This window comes from Panulirus ornatus, chromosome 46, assembly GCF_036320965.1.
Source record: "Panulirus ornatus isolate Po-2019 chromosome 46, ASM3632096v1, whole genome shotgun sequence".
Lineage (NCBI taxonomy): Eukaryota > Metazoa > Arthropoda > Malacostraca > Decapoda > Palinuridae > Panulirus > Panulirus ornatus.
The window spans coordinates 33,162,907-33,182,337 of record NC_092269.1 but is presented as its reverse complement, the minus strand read 5'-3'; the positions used below and the strand labels follow the sequence as shown (position 1 = coordinate 33,182,337).

At 35.4% G+C, this 19,431-nt stretch overlaps 1 protein-coding gene across 14 annotated transcripts in view; it reads right to left on the bottom strand.

The window, feature by feature from the left end:
* LOC139763198 (regulator of G-protein signaling loco-like) overlaps nucleotides 1–19,431 on the bottom strand; it is a 188,133-nt gene that overhangs the window by 3,429 nt on the left and 165,273 nt on the right. For 9 of the 14 annotated variants that reach the window (XM_071688937.1, XM_071688938.1, XM_071688939.1 and 6 more), the window contains 12 exons: nucleotides 19,205–19,330; nucleotides 17,068–17,220; nucleotides 16,667–16,888; nucleotides 14,518–14,691; nucleotides 11,765–11,998; nucleotides 10,006–10,203; nucleotides 9,664–9,861; nucleotides 8,985–9,075; nucleotides 4,488–4,636; nucleotides 4,164–4,238; nucleotides 3,739–3,886; nucleotides 3,192–3,298 (listed from right to left, as the gene is read on the bottom strand). In XM_071688937.1, the coding sequence (XP_071545038.1) occupies nucleotides 3,192–3,298; nucleotides 3,739–3,886; nucleotides 4,164–4,238; nucleotides 4,488–4,636; nucleotides 8,985–9,075; nucleotides 9,664–9,861; nucleotides 10,006–10,203; nucleotides 11,765–11,998; nucleotides 14,518–14,691; nucleotides 16,667–16,888; nucleotides 17,068–17,220; nucleotides 19,205–19,330 (1,875 nt within the window). Of the gene's footprint in view, nucleotides 1–1,821; nucleotides 1,890–2,714; nucleotides 2,762–3,191; nucleotides 3,299–3,738; nucleotides 3,887–4,163; nucleotides 4,239–4,487; nucleotides 4,637–8,984; nucleotides 9,076–9,663; nucleotides 9,862–10,005; nucleotides 10,204–11,764; nucleotides 11,999–14,517; nucleotides 14,692–16,666; nucleotides 16,889–17,067; nucleotides 17,221–19,204; nucleotides 19,331–19,431 lie in introns of those variants that run through there. The other 5 variants (XM_071688947.1, XM_071688950.1, XM_071688951.1 and 2 more) reach the window with 3 other exon arrangements.

The window sequence follows — 19,431 nt, the reverse complement described above, 5'->3', positions numbered from 1 at the left end:
TGACAGTTTTATCACTAAGGATATCTATTAGCAACATAACATAAACACAGTGAGAGATAAAAGGTGAAATGTGTAGATAAGGAAAATGGATGAACTTGTATAAGATGGAAATAACCCGCTTTCTAAATAATAACAGTTCTTCAGCTAATCAGTAAATCTGAACTAAGAGCATCATGTGCACAGAGATAAATATGAACAAATACACCTCTCTCCCCTCTTTCACTGTTTTCTTAATGATTCCATATGTAAATTACTTACTTTTACCAACAAAAATTTAACATAAATTGAGTTGGGATACAAATTAACTGACACTGGAGTAATTCTTATTTACTTCATTCAAGAAGTGGGTCTTTCAGCTAGTCATGGGATGCCTGTTCAAACATAGCATGTACAGTGATAAGTTGTCTTCTCCAAGGTGTTGATGTTTGAGATCATGGCTTTCCAAAAACTTTCTGAAAGACAGCTTATCACCATATTTTCTTCATTTTGTCTTAGTCTTTTTTCAAGTATAGTTACCAAAAGTGAACATAATATTCAATATGATAGTACGCACTTTCTCTGGATATCTTTAACCTTTGAATGCAGTTAATGCAACAAATCAATGACTACTATTATCATTATCATTTCTATTTATATAGTGCTTGTTTGGACATATGGATAATGAGTGACAAGTTGACAGAAAAGATATGTGTGCCATAGATGGAGGGGACAAAGACAAGGAGGAAACTGAACTGGAAATGAAGGGATGGCATTAAAAAGATTTTCAAAGTTCAGGGCCTGGACATGCAGGAGGGAAAAAGGCGTGCATGGGACAGAGTGAACTGAAGCAATGTGGCATACTGGGAGATGACACGCTGTCAATGGACTGAACCAAGGCATACAAATCAGCCATGAGAAACTACAGAAAGGTGGTGGTTTTGGTGCATTAAACATGACAGCTAGAGAATGGAGGTACATGAATGAGGCCTTTTCTTTGTCTCAAGACTGTGAGACAATAAATGAGATGCAGAAGTTTAAGGAGGTTAATGTGCATATGCAATAGGTGATGTGCATGGAATGATGAAAAAACGAATAAGAAAGGCGGAAAGAAGGGGCATAAATAGAAACAGAGTTTACCTTCTCATATTGCAACATGTGGGAGCTGAGATAAAAAAGATACATAAGAAATATGCATAAAAAACTATAACTGTGTCAAGGAACTATAATGAAGGGGCCATGGAAAAATGGGGAAGACAAAACAAGCCCTGAGGTTAATGGAAATACATTATCTTGAGGTTTTTGGTTGACAGAGTAAAAGATGAAATACTGCAATAGTTTGAATGAATGGAAAATGTTATAAAATCAATATATGCCTAAGGTTGGCATAAGAGTATACAGGAGAAGGCAAAAATCAATATGGCATGTTATACTGCAGGGACACCTAGGTGAGAAAAGACAGAAAAATTTGAGGAAATGTAGCAGTTATTTGTAGTTATCTACAAAAATTTCATTTACTGTGTTTTATGAAGAACACTACATATAACACTTTTAAGGATATAATATTGGGTACTGAAAAAGGAACAGGTAAGAGAAGTGGAAAGTCTTGAAGAGCTGTTTAACACCATATTACTCATACTCAATCTTCCATAAGATTACAGACTGGCTTGGTGAATTCTTTACCTTAGAAACATTAAGAAGGAATCTGTAGAAAACAAAGGGATGTGCCTTCTTGTGTGCACATACACTTACATGCAAAGAAACTCACAGAATAACACAGGCTTTAATTCAAGATATTCAACAGCCTTACACAATTAATAACAAAAAAATCACCTCAGTACCCACCTTGCTCAAGAAATGCCTGACAGAAAATCCCAAGGCACCCCAAAGTGTTAGAGATTTGTGTTAGTAACCTGAAAAGACATAACATACAACATGCAATACAAGTAAAGAACAAGCAAGAGATCTGGATATTCACGTGAAAGCATGTGCTGGTAAACAAAATAGAAACTATTCTGGAGAGCAGTGTGAATTAATTTTTGTTATGTAACTGTATATGTATAAGGCTATGCTTCATAACTGCGAAAGAAGGAACATGCAAAAGTACTTCTAAGCACTACACTTCACCTCTACAGGTAGCATTCTGAGATGCAAGAGCAATGTTTGAAATATTTTCTGAAGACTTTTGCATGTTCACTTCACTGACACACATCTGAAGCATCAATCTTCTGTCTGCACCATGAAGCTCTATGAGTTTAGTCATAAAAGTATAAGAAGACTTATATAACCTAAAGTAAAGGCAAGAGACCTTTTGGGAAAGGAAATTTGGAAACAAGAAAGTGTATGTGGCATTAGAAGAATGTGCTCAGTAAGCATCTGTAGTTATATATATGTAATGCAGTTTTCCTAACTGCAGTGCTTGAATAAGAAGAATCTGAACAGTTAGATGAGACTTTTATCTATATATAAACACACTGTAAGAGGACAGATATACTATAAGAAAAACTACACATTCTCAGTACATTTACATACACCTTCTAATGTCTAGTATTATGGACGAACATGCATTATGCTATCTGTCACATGTAAATATATATGAGACAGCAAATACAAGAATATAACTTAATGAACATTCCATACCATTTTTAATACACAACAAACAAACTTAAATATATCACACTACAGTGGTTATCCACTACTGAAAATTACAACATACAGCACAGCACTCTACAGAAGTACCTTAAAAGAACAAATTCTTGTAAAGTTACACTGTACTGCATCTGATCTGGAATGACAGTAAGAAAGATGAAGTATCTGATCTTTGTAACACGTGTTGAAGATAATTTTGTTCAAAGCTGCAGTAGTGTTTAAAATTCAGTCACACTGTCTTAGTATAAACAACAGTAAAGTTTCCTTTAGTATGCAATGAATACTACAGATAGTACTTCTCCCCTGACAAAAGCAGATAAGGCAAACAAACAGTTATCTTATACCTACAACATCAGTAAAGATAATATATACAGAGAATGTGACAAACGAAGTAATGAAATTAAACAGTTTTAGCAGGGAAGATACTAAAATAGAGTTCTAGAGTTAAAAAACTACTGTTGTTCTACATTTATCCCAGTATGTACAAATTTCACATAAGGTGTGTACATGCTCTAATGCTCCCTACTGACAGGCACCTCATACACATGAACAAACTCAATGCATACCTGAGGCTGGTCACATTTAAGAAAATCTGGAAGCTCAAAGTTTATTTCCGTTCCTCGCTGATCATCAAGACGGCTTCTTTGAGCTCTTTTCAAACCTTCATACAACTCTGCAATGAAGAAAAGCATTTCATAACATGAGAGCAATATGTATTTATTTATCATCATGAAAGCTGATCTAAAATACACAGAAAAAGCTGGTACTTACAACTGTTAAGGTAATATATAATGAGTGAAATCACGAACAATCAAAGAAATACATTTATACTTACTAAGATACTTTCAAGCAGTATATGAAAAGGCATAATGGAGAGTTCTCTTTATAGATGAAAAGTTAACAATGCAAAACTAATATTAATTCACTATGACAGTAAAGAATGGCAAGAAAGACCCCCCACAGAAAACGTTTTATGAGGGATAAGCATTACTGTACTATGATATGCTCTGAGCTGATACATCCTCTGTCTACATTCATGGTGAAAAATAAAAAATGCCAATGATAAGTACAAGTAAATTTATCTACTAATCAGCTCATACAAACTTAACTTACCATCATTTTCCTGTTTCACGTTGGCAGGGTTATTACCACGACGTTTAGTGACCAAGGCATGGTCAGGGTGAGGCAACATCCCCCGAACACTAAGGTTTTCATGCACACTAGACCTATTGCTTGGTTTTCGTGGCTTATTACCCGTTTCCTATAAATAAGAGTCTTAAAGTTACCCACTCACACAAATGAGATCCTTTATATAAACATACATTTTTCTCAAACAAATTTCGAGGACAAAAATATTCATAGCAATATCTTATGATTCACTAAAAAATGAAAGATAACCTTCTAATAAAACAGTTGTAATCTCATTAATTATGGCAAATTAAATGAGATAAAAAATAAAAAGATAAATATATAAAACATATCTATCAAAGATAGATGAAAATGATTCATTAATAAATAATCAAAGACACTAATAATACCTTGTCTGGAGCAAGGGAATTCCTGCGGCTAAAGCCACCCAAAATACTGGATGACCTGTCACTACTGTTATCAGTCTGGAAAAGAAAAAAATATTCTGTTACTCTACACATTATCACTTCTATCTATATAATATAGATGAAGAAATATTCTTTTTTGCCCTCTTCCCAAAGCCTTATAAGGTATCAAATGGTAATGAATTCTCACATGTGTCAAAGCTCACCAATCTGATCTGTAATAATGCATGTGTTACAACCTGTATGATGCTGTTAAAACAAATCCAGCATTTCATAAACAAATGTGATTATGCACATTAAGCCACTTACTCTGGATGATCTAGCATCGAAGTCTAGGATACCAAGCTCATCAAAATTTTGCTCAGATTTCCCTTTCAGTAAGTCTTCAAAAACACGGTTGGTAATTTCATCAAGTGTGCTCCCTCTTTTTTTCTGCCGTCCTGGTTCTACTCCCCATTCTGAAAAAGTCAAGAGTGTATCTTTTATTTGAGATCATTACAAGTCACTAATCTTAAAAATCCAAAGGCATACTGTGCACTTTCTATCACTACTGTGCACTTTCTATCATATTTTAAAGAAAATCTGGCAGCAAGGTGTGAAATCAATATCTTCCACAAGTTCACAACAGAATCAATTTTGTGGTTTATAATGCATATACAACAATTGATTAAAACTGGGACAGGCTTTTTGAAGCTAATAACTGAAGTACCTGTCACAAGTCATTCAAACTTCCATGCACCCACCTATAGAATCCTAGGGAAATGGTGGTATAAGGAATAAGACTAATATGTATTGATAATCAAAATATTGTTCACCATGTGAAAGATAATGAAACCAAATTTCACTCATATGGCACTCCATTCACAAACTCTTTCATCTTGTTATCAAAACATGACTTTCTTAATCTTATAATGCAGTCTTTATCATATTAACTAGACAAGAACCTTCTTATCAGTGCTGATGCTCATCCTAAAACCATAATTAATGAGGTACTGATTCCACTTCATGGCTTTATGCAGACCCCTGATACTCCTTGTGTTTACCACAAAAGTAATGAGGCCCCTCTTCATTTTACCTAGTCTCCCAACATCTATAATATCTCTGCTAGCTGTATGCACCTTGTTCACCTCAGGGGTACTAGGATGGCTCACACCCTCTTGTACCAAAGTGTTTATTTGTACACCATGATATTTGCATTTCCCTAATATGAGTGTTATAAATTTGAGCATCAATTCATTAAGAATTCCTGAATTAAGCTAGTTGCCAACTTACATTGAATTTATTCGTGTTACTTTGGTAGAATGTCATTCACAAATTAGAGAAAAATGTTTTAAGTAAGTCAACTTAAGCCAACATAACATAATTCTAAATCATGTGCCAAGTGCACCTGTGTAGCATGAACTTCAACTACCCATCTGCCAGTGTAGAGGCAACAATGTCTCATTGCTGTAACTCCTGCAAATGTAGAAACAACAACACTGCCCACTTCCTTGGAAATGATGCATGGTGTCACTTTGCCTGTCTTAGTTTCATATGTTTCACTTTTTGTCAATATCTTAGTGGTTATTCACGAGTGTAATAAACAGTATTTTTGCATCCAACTTTTAATAAGCCCTTAACCATGAGTGAAAAACATATTGAAAGTACTCCTCCAAGTAATCTAGCCAAAAGGTTACATCACTTTGGATAAGAAACTGCTAAGTGGGGTTACTCTTGGAAGTGCACTTCACATCATAAAGGGTTAAGATTCTACACCTTCAAAGTACAAGGCAGGTGGGCCTGCCTCTCCCTTCCTGCAATCTCTCCATTCCATACCCATAACTCACATCTTGGACAAGCAATCTACATCCTAAAATTTTGTGAGCATCCCTGTAACTGTGTTCATTACATTGTCTCTGAATATCTTATTAGAATTTTATACTGATCTGTTTTTGTATCTACTATGTAATCAAATGAAGTGTGAATTAGGTTAGGGTGAAAAAAAATTGCCTTGGGAACAAAATTCCTGTTATAACTCTAGAGATTAAAGAAATATCATGTCTGATTAACACTGGTTTGAACAAACATCACAGTTTCTTGGAATCCATCCTCAACGTACACTGGCAACTTGCAGTATAGGAATAAAAAAAAAGTTTTCTTAAATAATATGCAAACATATGCTTGACCTGGCAGTGGAAGGAACCATGGGGGACAAAGTGAATTATAGGGTGACAGAGAGGGATACTGTCCCAGTAGCACAGAAGAGTATGGGGATGAAATGGTCAATATGTGCTAGAGCAAAGACAGATAGTGCCAAGAAAGCTGTACGAATGTGTCTTAAGCCCTGATGCTAAAGAAAAGATGAAGGTGGATGTATTAGAAACAAAACATCTGAGGACTATGTGTGATGTGGAACGAGTTGATCACATCTAAAGACAGTTTAAATGAGAGGTGTGGTAGTAAGTGCAATATTATTGAGAAAGATGACCTTATGACACACTAGAACACAAGAAGAATACCTCAGGTTACTATGAACTGGAAGACAAGACAAAGAATCCTAGAGATTACCAAAACTGCTCACTAAAGGCATGAATTAATGTGGGTAACAGTCTAAACTGTTTTCATCCTAAAATATTTACAATCTACATATAGACAGAGGAAATAATGAGAGACATTGTCTCTCATGCTATTATCTATCTAGGTTCAGCTACTTGCAGCTTCCTTGTTTTCCCTTACAAAAGAAGAAAACGTGTATTAGGCTGATCATCTCACCATCATAAGGACATTTATGACCTCTCACTCTGGTTTCCTTTGAGGACAAAAACTTTAATGAATGGCATCTGGGCCCTTTGAAACTAATTCTGGAATAGTCTTGAAAAGTGACTGAATTAATATAAAGATCTAAAGAGTGTCTGAAAACAGCCTTGACATCTATGTAGAATAAGCTACCTCACCTATCACCACAACCCTAAAAAAGCTGCTGAATTACAATGGCAATCATAGAGTTGTTGATAAGAATTACTTGCATTTATGCCACTCCATAATTAATCCCTTGACGGCTTCTGAATCCATACCATTTATTGTCCTGAAATAAATGGAAAAGCTAAATCAAAAACAACCTCAACAGTCCCACTATCAAACCAAAAAGACATGAAATCATAATTTCTCATATGGAAACTAGTATTCAATTACTTACATGTGATTTTTGTCTGAGACAGAAGTATCTTGATGTACAAGATATATGTATTTCCCTAACATGATGGTGGTCTGTTTACATAACCATCTCAAGCAACAGTCAATGAAAAGGGGATATGTACTGTCTATGGAAATAACCTAAACACCTAGTACCTCTTATAGGAAAATACAAACGGAAATCTTTATAAAAAGATTCAGCAATAACTATTTGAACAACAATGAACAGCAGAAGGAAAGGAAGAAGTTTAGAAACAGTCCTATGACACATGACAAGCAACTGAAAATGCATCAGGATATAATTATTTCAGATATGTGAGGATTTCAGGTAAATGGGAATAAGGCATATCCTGTATACGTCTCAGAATCTCATGTCCTTTTCAGGGTAAACAGTCTGAAAGTGTAGAATGCTGATCTGTGCACCATCGAAGAGACGTTATGTCTATGATACCTACAATCCCTTATTAGAAGCAATTCAGAATTCAAAATGGCATCATTTCTCTACAACCTCAATCAATTTACCTATTCATCTATAAGCCCTCAGTTTCCTTTCAAATGAAAAGGTTCAGGTGTATTAATGAGTAAAATGCTGATCTATGCACCACCAAAAATACAATGCCTCCTTGTCACTAATACATGTCTATGATAAGTAAAATCCCCTTATTTCTGTTCAACTTCTATTCAATTACATATTCATTAATCAACCTTTAATTTTCCTTCAAATACAGAGGATCAGGTGCCTAAAGCCTTTACATTCACACATACACATCCACAATCCAAGTCCAGTGTCTTACTTAAATACATGAATTTCTAGTCACATCAGTGTTTCTTGAGTTTTCACTTTAAACACTAAGCTGATCTATTACCTCAGATCAGCATCTCATTCACATCTTTACCTCCATACAATATGGTTCCACTGCATTCAGTGAACTGAAATCTTCAACTTAAAAACCTTTCCTCTGTGGTCCACCTCTTCTCTTTATGATGTCAACTATACTCAATATTCTTTTGACATATCCATCAATTGTTCAACATATCCAAACCATCTTAAAAGACTTTTTAGTGATTTCTCAGCACCATATATCCTCATATATACATCTTTTTCATCTCTACATCTCTGCTGATTCCATTTCTTGTCTATCCTTATTTAGATGTGCTTCATTTCCATAACTATTTATCAGAGCTGGGGCAATTACTTCCAATGCAAACTCCCAGTAAATTCTAACGCAAACTCTTTCCATTCACCAAAGCTTTTAATGTAACTTCAGGAACCTACTGTCAACTTCAGCTTTCCCATAACCATCCTTATTGAGCTTCACTCCCAAATACTTAATTCATCCACAACTTCCTATTATTCATCAGTCAATATTACATTAACTACAAAATTTCAACTATCTCAAAGGGTACAATCTTTCCATTCAACAAAGCTTTCAGCCTAACTCCAGTAGCCTTCTGTCAACTTCAGCTTTCCCATAACCATCCTTATTGAGCATCACTCCCAAATACTTGAATTCATCCACAACCTCCTGTTACTCATCAGTCAAAATTATATCAACTACAACAGCCCAACTATCTCAAAGGGTACAATCTTACTTTACCAATATGAAAAAGATACAACAATTACACATGTCTCACCTTTGACTTCCTCTTTAGTTTGCACCACAAGTCTATCACCATCGAGCTCATTAATATGGCTTTTAAGATTTACTCCTTTTTCTTCTCCAACCTGAAAAATAAAGGCTTTCTCATTAAAAAACTCTGATACATGATCACAACAATAAAAACAAAATGATAAAATTCTAAAAACACAAGAGCATGTAGCAGGTATCAATGATGGTATAAAAGTTGTAATCATTCTTATCCTAATTTCTGCAAGAAACATATCAAAACATTCATGGTAATATTTCAGTGGCAATGAAGGGATACATGAGAGCAAGCTACAATTTTATCATCCTTATAATCCTAATAATCTGCATTTTCAACTTACAGAAAATTTCACCTTTCACGATTTCATTACTTTCAATCAATGAACGGTCCATAATACATCTCACAGAAATTTATGTTCTCTAGTCTATGAATGTAAAGACTTAATAATCATGGTACAGAGAAAATGCAAGCAAACACTAACTCTTACTCTTTCCTTAATCATAATCAAACATTCCTCCCCTATATATATCTCTAAAGGAAGAGAGGAACATATATCTAAAGGAAGACAGGCAGAGAAACATCCCAACAAACAAGAATAATTTCATGTACCATACACTCTTGATAGATGAGAAAGAAGAGGGTTTTACATTTGAAAAATGATAATTACCTTATGAACAAACATGAGGTCCAGCTTATATCCATACTTGAGAAGAATGGGTTTCAGGACATCCTGAGTTACCTTGTTTGGCTTGGCTTTAACACATACAGTCTTGCGGTTGGGTAAGTCTAAACGAAAGAGGATTCTTTGTTCAAGTCGAACTTCCATACCACCCAGTACTGAGCTGTCTTCATTTTTATCTAACAGCTGATAAGAATGAAAAAACAGTGGGTAAATATCCATCTGTATAATAAGTCTAGCTACTGTGAGTTCAATTAATACAATGAGAGAATATAAATTTTTGTATGATTTTAATTCTTCATCGTGATTCAAGTTAATCTTATGCAATACCTTGTCTGTCTTGTGCTGATACACATCAAAAGTAGAGTAGGTGATCCCTCGACGCTCTAGTAATCGTGTCAATAGCACTTGTATGGATTCATCATTTCGAACAGCAACCACAGAGTTGCTCAAGTCAGGCAGGATTACACGACATCTGTTGTAACCCTCACTCCCACTGAGGCTTCCTAACTCGCCACTGGTGAGTGACTGAAATATAAACATGGAAACTATTAAGTGTTTGCCCTAAGATAAGAAAAAAAGAAAAAAGAAAAAATGCAACTGGAAAGATAATACAGCAGTGAAATAAGAAGTTATAACATATGTTGGTAAGTGGGGAGGGACCTATTTTTCATTCAAAAACCTTACCTAATGCACAACATTTTTAGAAAAACTAAAGGAATCAATATGTGAAACTCATGAAATATCATTCTGATTTCATAAATATGCTCAAATGAATACTAAACTTTTGTGTAAAAACTTAAACTTATGTAATACTTTCAAATCTATAAAAACTGATAACAACCAAAACCATTAACCTCTTAAAAAATTTCCATAAATATATTATAAATTCATTTATCATACATAATTGCTGTTTCCCACGTCAGCAAGGTAGGACCAGGAAACAGACAAAGAATGGCCCATCCACTCATATACACATATATGTACATGTATGTATACATACATTTTTTTTCTCGTACAGATTCTCCCTATCCCGTGTTAGCAAGGTGGCGTTGAGAACTGAGAAGTGAGCCTTAGAGGGTATATCCTCAAGTGGCCCAACTCTCCGTTCCTTCTTTTGGAAAATCATAAACGGGGGGGGAGGATTCCCAGCCCCTGCTCCCTATGTACGTATTATATACATATATTATCCATGAGGATGGGGAGAAAGAATACTTCCCACATATTCCCTGCTTGTCGTAGAAGGCAACTAAAAGGGGAGGGTGTAAGGGGCAGGAAAACCTCCCCTCTCATTTATAATTTTCCAAAATAAGGAACAGAGAGGTGGGCTAAGTGAGGATATACTCTCTAAGGCTCACTCCTCTGTTATCAACGCTACCTCACTAACGCGGGATAAGGCGAATATGTATGAAAAAAAAGTAATTACATATATCTTTTTCTTTCATACTATTCGCCAAATCCCGCGTTAGCGAGGTAGAGTTAAGAACAGAGGACTGGGCCTTTGAGGAAATATCCTCACCTGGCCCCCTTCTCTGTTCCTTCTTTTGGGAAGGAACAGGTATAAATCTACCAGACATATCCTAAACTTATTCCCTTTATGTGATAGTGAACCATGAACTTCCACATTTTTAAGTGCTTTTTAATTTTTCACTGTATGCATAATGCTAGGAGAAACATCTTCATTCATACCACTTCCTTGATCAAAATGCTTCCACTTCAAACAATAACCCATTATTTCTCTACATCTTCATCTGAAATATCCATAGCTCTAATAAATTCTCTACATCTATCCATCTCTCCCACACTCAACTTCTTCTTCTTGACTGTACTACTGTATATCTTCTTCACCACCTACCAGATGTGTTATCATACCATTCCAAAAAACTTTCATCCATGTGCCTTTCAAAAGACTTCAACAAAAAACATAACATTCCTCATTCTACCCATTATTCTAATCATAACATTACTTTCATAAAGGTTACATCCTATTTCTTACAATACTTGTTATTTCAAGTGGCCCATGTAAAAGTTACAATCTTCATGACAGTGAAGAAAAGCTGCACATCTTCAGTATCTGTCACACACTCACTTCTTTGGATAAAGCTCTTCTCCCTAGTGGTAAATCTGAAGAATTTAGAGATGTGCGACTTCCACTTATGTCTGAACGAATACTAGAAGAATCTGAAGTATTCCGCTGATTTTGTTTTTTCCTTCGTCTATACTCTGCTTCTCCTCTATCTTTGCTCTTGCTACGATCTTTACGATTCCATGGCAACAATGACTTTCGCCGACGTTCATCTGCATCAGATCTACTTTTCTTTAACTGTGGGAAAAACAATTTGATGTAAAGCACTGTATCAGATAATTACTGCAAAAGTGAGTGGAAAAACGGAAAAAAAGCTTGTGTACCATTTACAGACTAGGGAAAAACATATGATGGAGATGATAAAAATGTTTAAAATCTATGGATTAGAGGGATGTCATTGGAGTCAGAAAAATTTCCCTTCTTTTCTTTAAAAAAGAAAGATGGTTTTGTCAGGACTGACAGTAATGAACAAACAGTCTAGCCATAAAACCCCTACTGAGAGCTTGCTAATCTTATGTGGTTGCAGGTGAAGTTCTGGCAAGGGACAATCACTTACTTGAAGCTACTTTGCTTCAGTAAAAAATTTACAAATGGGAAAATGTAATGCTATTTACAAGACACAAGACAATATCTTTTTCTCCCAACATTTCACAAAATATCAAAAAGCAATCTTTTTAAGACAAGTGTGTCATGTCCCCAATGTTGTTTTACAAAATTACTGATGAAGATGTAAAAAAAAAAGGTGAGAATAATGATTGAGGAATAGGACTTAAAAAAAACACAATTCAAAGCAATTAATTTCACCCCCTACTGGGATACCTGTGTGTGCGTACATCATAACATTGAGTAATATGCATATGAAGTGGCTGGAGAACCACAGAAAGGTCTTTGAGGCCTAGTTGTAGATAGGGAGCTGTTATTTTAGTACATTACACATGATAACTAGAGAATGGATGTGAGGACAGAAGCCCATTTTTTTTCATCTGTTCCTGATGTTGCCTCACTGACACAAGGAAAAGGTAAATGTGCTTATAAAAAAAGCTGATCGAGAAAATGTCGAATGGTTCTTCCACACTAATTCATTAAAACAGCTGAATTACCAGGACAGACAAAAAGCTATAGGCCTTCACTCACCAGAAGAGAGTTGCAAGAGTCGATATAGTAATTATGTATGACAACTTTAACTATTAAAACAGCAACTGTTAGCTCTTTAATAAGGTGAAAGACTGGATTTACAGACCTTCAAGAATAAAAAAGCAAAATCACCGATATCATTCTTCAAGGAAATTACATTCTCTAAAGCAGAGTACTGCTGAATCACCCTTCAAGGCAATCAAATCCACTTAGAAAATGTACATAGATCTCACATACAACAATGACACAAAACACTAAACTAATGGGAGCAACTGAAAGAACTTATCTGCTGTAATCTCTATATCAGTGGTTTTTGAACTGGGTTCCAAGGAACCCTAAGGTTCCCTAAAGTATAAAAGAGTAATCATATTTCATGATACTAAATTCTGTGAAATTCAAAATATCCTTTATATGAATTCTATGACATAAATAAAATTCATAGCAAGTATAAATTCTCCTTTTATCATTTGCATTTTATCATTAAAGCCATAACTCTTGGTCAAGGATCCAGAGGTATTCTTTAATACTGCATTAAGGTTTGAAAATACCTTATGGTTCACCAGGTTATCAGTCACCCTGGTCCACCTTTCGAAAACACAAAAGTGCAGACAATGAACTTGGCTCTGACAGTATAAAATCTCGTTAGTTCACACATTTTTTTGCTTCCTAGCAAGAACATGGGCATTTTCTTGCTGGGACAACTCAGGACCCATGGTTAGTTATTGAGGAAAAACATTGTCCTGAACAGAAAAAGCAAAAAATATCAAACATAAAATAGAAAGCAAAAGTTGCATCCCTCCATTCTTAATGCCACAGGGTCTCTGAGATGGCAAAGCATGTCATCAGAAATCTACGACTGTGCAATGGTGCCAGATATAAAATATGCAAGTAATAGGATTTATTCACAAATACATTCCACAAATACAATCTGATGCATGAAAGCCTTATTTCAAACATTATCTATACACATCAGAGTTTAAAAAAAATATTGACAAAAGATGTGGAAACATTGCCAGAGTTGCCAATAATTTCTTCCTCTCACTACTCTGTTATCTACTTTGCCCAGGATTATCAAATTCCCAGACCATATACAGCTCACAGTATCGTATATGGCACCTTAGCAGTCAAAACAATGAAACTGTTATCTTTCATTAAACAAAAATATGCTTTTAAATGCTCACTCTGAAATTTACAGAACAAGATGCTTTGCAAAAATCATTTGAGACTACATGTGTAAGCATTTGAAAATAGTGTAAAGCATGTAGAGGTAACACAAAAATATTCAAATGAATGAAGTCACTATATACTGATATACAGCCATGTGAATATCTTTTATCAATATATATTCTCAGAAACTTCTACCCCTTAATATTCCCTCCTCCTGGGAAAATGCCCACAACAGAAAAGACTTTTGGCTACTCTTTTATATGGACTTCAGGGTGAATATTGTGATGCATTTTCAAAAAACAGCAACATCACAACAGGCATCACTCCATTTGTACAATGGATCAGATAGCTTTGCCCTGATGCATCAAATCAAATTGGCAAAACTAGTCCCATACCATAATAATCTTTCATATTTAAACAATTCATACTTCCATACACCCTCAAAATTCAATTACCTTAACATGGGAGTCTTCTTGTGCAATCCTAAGGTCAGGATCAAGGGTATCATCCCCAGGGTAAGGCAGAGTCTGACCTCTCATGTCTCGAGATACGCAATCTTTATAAAGACTCGACTTCAAGAACCGTGAATAACTGTCAAACTTCATGAGATTGAATATCTGCTTCTGGGCCTGTAAGGAAAGAAAAAAAAGAAGTCAATAAACAATACTGTAGCAGTATCAGTCATATAATCTGAGTATTGTTGACAGGTTCTTAAGATTCCATGCACATATGACCTGCTAGAAAGTGTTTAAGAAAGGTTAGACATGAACTGCTTTAATTTGAATGATGGGAACAGTGTACCTAATATATGGTAAAAGCAATATATGATAAGTTACAGTCTCTTCTATCAAGTAAGCACACTCTTGTGTAGAGAATATTCAGTGACTGGTAATTTCAAGGTTACCTACTTTATTCTCAGATATACATTAAAATGGAAAACTAATTGTCTTACACTGACAGAAGCATCTACTGCTTGCAATAAATCCCTTCTCATTCTTCACTTTCATCACAAGATCAACAGTAGTAACAAACATGAATGTTATATACATTCATATAAAGTAAAGTCTTCTAATGGAGTGGAACATCTATACATAATAGTTTGCTCTGAAACCACATCCAAAAAAATAATAACATTTTATGAGAAACCACATCTTACCCCTTGTTTACACCACGCTATAATGCTGATTATAGTGATAAAGAATGGCAAAATAATTTTTCCAATTTTTTTTTTCTTCATTCACATTTGGTTTTCTTGCATTACCAAGGTAGCACCAGAAATTGATGAGAAGTGGTGCCCTCACTTGTTCACATCCACTCTTGTTATATATAATGTATCAAAACCAAAGCATCCATTAACAGCCAAAATGCCTTAGACTGTTCTGTGGTTTCTTACAACCACTTCATGCCCTCCCTCAGCCCAGAAATAACACATTACTAGCTGTATACTATATCACTCCAATATGTTCTACTCTAGGTATGCCTCTCACTCTTCTTAATCTTTGGAACCTAACAACTCAAAACATATATCACTCCATTCTTCCATTTCATTCTTAATCTCCCCTTCTGCCTTTCTCTGTTTCCTTTAAACACATACATCCTCTCAGTCAGTCTCTCACCACTCATCCTCTCCATATATGCAAACCACTGCACATCCTGGTCAGCGCACTTAAATACATCTCTCATACATTGTCATTCCTTAGAGGATCAACTCTCCCCACACCATATATTGTCCCCAGGCATTAAATTTCAAACAAGTTCACAATCTTCCCTTTCTTCTGCATTCAGGGATAAAGGCTTGCACCCACAAAACATTGTCAGGGTATGATACCCTTCTTTGCCCTTAATGCATTCAGACTTTTGTCCCCTCTCCAATCTAATGATTTACTTCAACTCACCTAGTTCCAGCTACTGCCATGTCCACTCTAAGGTATCTAAACACTATTTTCACTATGGTGTCCACATTCAAGCTCACAATCAAATCAATCTATACAGCTCCCTCCAAAACCTCATCAACTTATTTTGTCATATTAACTCTCAAATCCTCCATTGCATTCATTCTCCCAAACTCAGACAACATTTTCCTGAGTTTGTCACCAAAGCTGTCTAATCTGCAGATGTAAACTGACTCATCTTAATGATGTAGTATCAGGAACAAATCAACAATGGTCTTATTTGCAACATCCAGTCTCTAACTATAATTTGTCAAAAGTTCTTCATCAAACATTCCATTTCCTTGATGAACCAAAGAGATTAAGAGTTGAACAAAAAATTGAGTAAAACAACTTTATGGCACCAACATACACAGTATATATGAATAAACTTTAACCAATGTTATATAAATTACATAACTTACGTAATCTATCATAACCTTTTCTTCATAAAAGTTGTTTTGGTTTTCATTATGACTGCATCTTTAAATTTAATATTTCACTGACAATAATATTGTAAGAGATGAAACTGTTAGAGAATATGTTTCATCTCTGTAAATAAAGAAATCTCCTGTGACTCAGGTATTCTCCACTTTTTCATTTCCACTACTGTGCTTTTAAACAAACAGCTTTTCCCTAAATTCATACAGTTAATACAAAAACATGGTTTCATCACCTGGTCAAACAAAAACTGGTTTGGAGAGTGAAGACCATCTTCAGTATCCTGTCTTGCCTGAGAGTCAACATTAACAGGTTCAGGAGCACCACTATACAAATGTCTTTCAAAAATCTCTTTAGCCATAGCACGAAGCTCATCCGCGTTTGAGAGCCGCTTATACCTTTCACATGCCGTCCAGAAGTATATATTTTCATGGCTGTATTCTTTTTTCAAAAATTCCTGTTATGGTATAAATACAGAAACATATATAGTGATAATGAGAACAAAAGATACATGATAATGTATGAAAATTCCAACCATCATTACTCTAAGAAAGTTTTTTTTTCAACTTAAAAAGCACTAAAAAAGTCTTTAGTGAACAATCAAGAAATAAGAGAATCAAAAAGATCTTAACTTACTGCAAAGGTGTGCAATCCCGCTGGATCTTCTAAAAGTTTTTCAAATGATGTGGCCCAGGCAGCAACTCTCCCAACATCAATAGCTCGCTCTGAGGACACACTACCCCCTACAGAGCCACACTCACCATCCAAGAGACTATGAGGTGCTGATATCTGAAGAAGAAAGCACAGACTATTACAAAATCACAACCATTATATCTGCAACAAAAACTACATAATATTCAACAGCAGCAATCTATGGGTAGTCAACCACTATTCAAAAGTAGCATTTTTCAAACAGAGTTGCAAGGCTGCTAGAGTGGATGGTGTTGCAGCAGAATTTATTGAAAAAGGGGGAGACTGTGCAGTTGATTAGTTACTTAGGATTCTTTAATGTACAAATGGATCATGGCTAGGGGCCTGAGAATTGTTGGAATGTATGAATAGTCTCAATGTATAAAGGCAGAGGGAGGGATAAAGGTGAGTGTTCAAACTACAGAGGTATAAGTTTGTTGAGTGTACCTGGTAACGTATATAAGAGGGTAGTGATTCAGAGAGTGAAAGCATGTACAGAGCACCATACTGGGGAGGAGCAGTGTGGTTTCAGATATGGTACAGGATGTGTGGATCCGATGTTTGCTTTAAAGAATGTGTATGAGAAATACTTAAGAGAAACAAAAGGTTTTGTAAATGGCATTACTAGAGCTGAAGAAAGCATTTGATAAGGTTGATAGGAGATGACTTGTGGAAAGTCTTAAGAATATATGTGTGGGAGGTAAGCTGCTAGAAGCAGAGAAGTTTTTATCAAGGGCATAAGGAATGTGTATGAGTGGGAAGACAAGAGAGTGAATGGTTCCAAGTGAAAGTTGGTCTGCAGGAGGAGTGTGTGATGTCACCATGGTTGTTTAATCTTTTTTATGGATGGGGTGGTACAGGTGGTATATGCAAATGCCAACAAAACTGAGCCATGGCACATTAAGCAGCCAGGGGAAACCATGGAAAGGTATGTGGGGCCTGGTTTCACTGCAATATACATGACAGCTACCTCGCTAACATGGAAAAGGTTTCTACAGTTACTTCTTGATCCTTTTTCTGGTAGTTCCTGCAGCCTCAAGACTGTGCTACTTCCAGCAGCAGAGAAATGATGGACTCCAAAGTAATAGTCTCTTTGATGTGAAACCGTACTTCAAACACTGCAGCTTTAAGAAAGTTGTAACCTCATACAGGTGAGATTCCATAACACTGTCCAGTATTCTGTACTATTCTTGATTTCTCCATTTTTACCATAGTGGAGAAGTTAAAACTCTTCCTCACATAAAAGCAAGCTGTTCAGATTGCCTAATGGAATTATTTGTTTGTCTCTTTGTAGCCTTTTAAAGTCTCAACTGATAAGAATTTCATACTTATTTCAAAATCACCACCACAGGATAATATCACACTTTATCTATTATTGTGTTGATGTCAGCTATAAGAAAGAGCAACAAGAAGGATGCAATTAAAGTACCTTGGGGGTATTGAGCTTTTTACCATGCATGTAGGGGAAAAAGACTGATTTACAACACAATGTACTAAGTTAGAGATAAAGTTCTGTATTCATCAAATGCTTTTTTCCCTGTGGATATCACAAGGCATGTTACGTTCATATGTTTTAATTAAACTAATCTGAAAATAAGGCAAAAATGTACACAGAGTTCTTAGATGCTAATCTATAGTAGCATACCTTGCAGTTTGTGTAGGGCATTTTAGATGCTTTGAGTGGGAAGCTATTTACACTTTAAAGAGAAAAGATTTTTAATGCCACAGAGAAATTACAGTTCTTGCAATTAACAATCAAATAACATATATAAGATTTGCAAACAAACAGGTTAATCCACATATTTTCTATATTTTCTATAAACAATATAACTAATATGGATGAAAATAAATTCCATCTCATGAATTCAATAAAATTTCATTCAATTTCTGTGGGGTAACATTCTGCTCCTCCAAGACTGGAGTAACTAGAACAAAATATCTGGTACTATTAGGAATACCAAATAGTGAGACCTCTTTTTGCTAATGCAATTGGTAATTCACCATTTTTCTAGTTGAATATGTAGTTATGTAAATCATCATAAAATTTCTTTGCTCAAAATTCTAAACAGTAAAAGAAACCGACCTTGCCAATTTCAGTGTCTGAATGAGCTGAAGGGTCCTGCTGGTGTCCATTATTGTGTCTTGAATTGTGGAAAGGGCGGCGTAGGGAGTTACTCCGTGTCCACTTTTTGTCTACACCTCCATCAACCTGGGAATATGAAGTTAAAGCAAATCAAAACTGTGCTCCACAATTTTCATCTCCAGAATAACAACTGTAAACTCACAAAACTATTACACAACATTAACAAA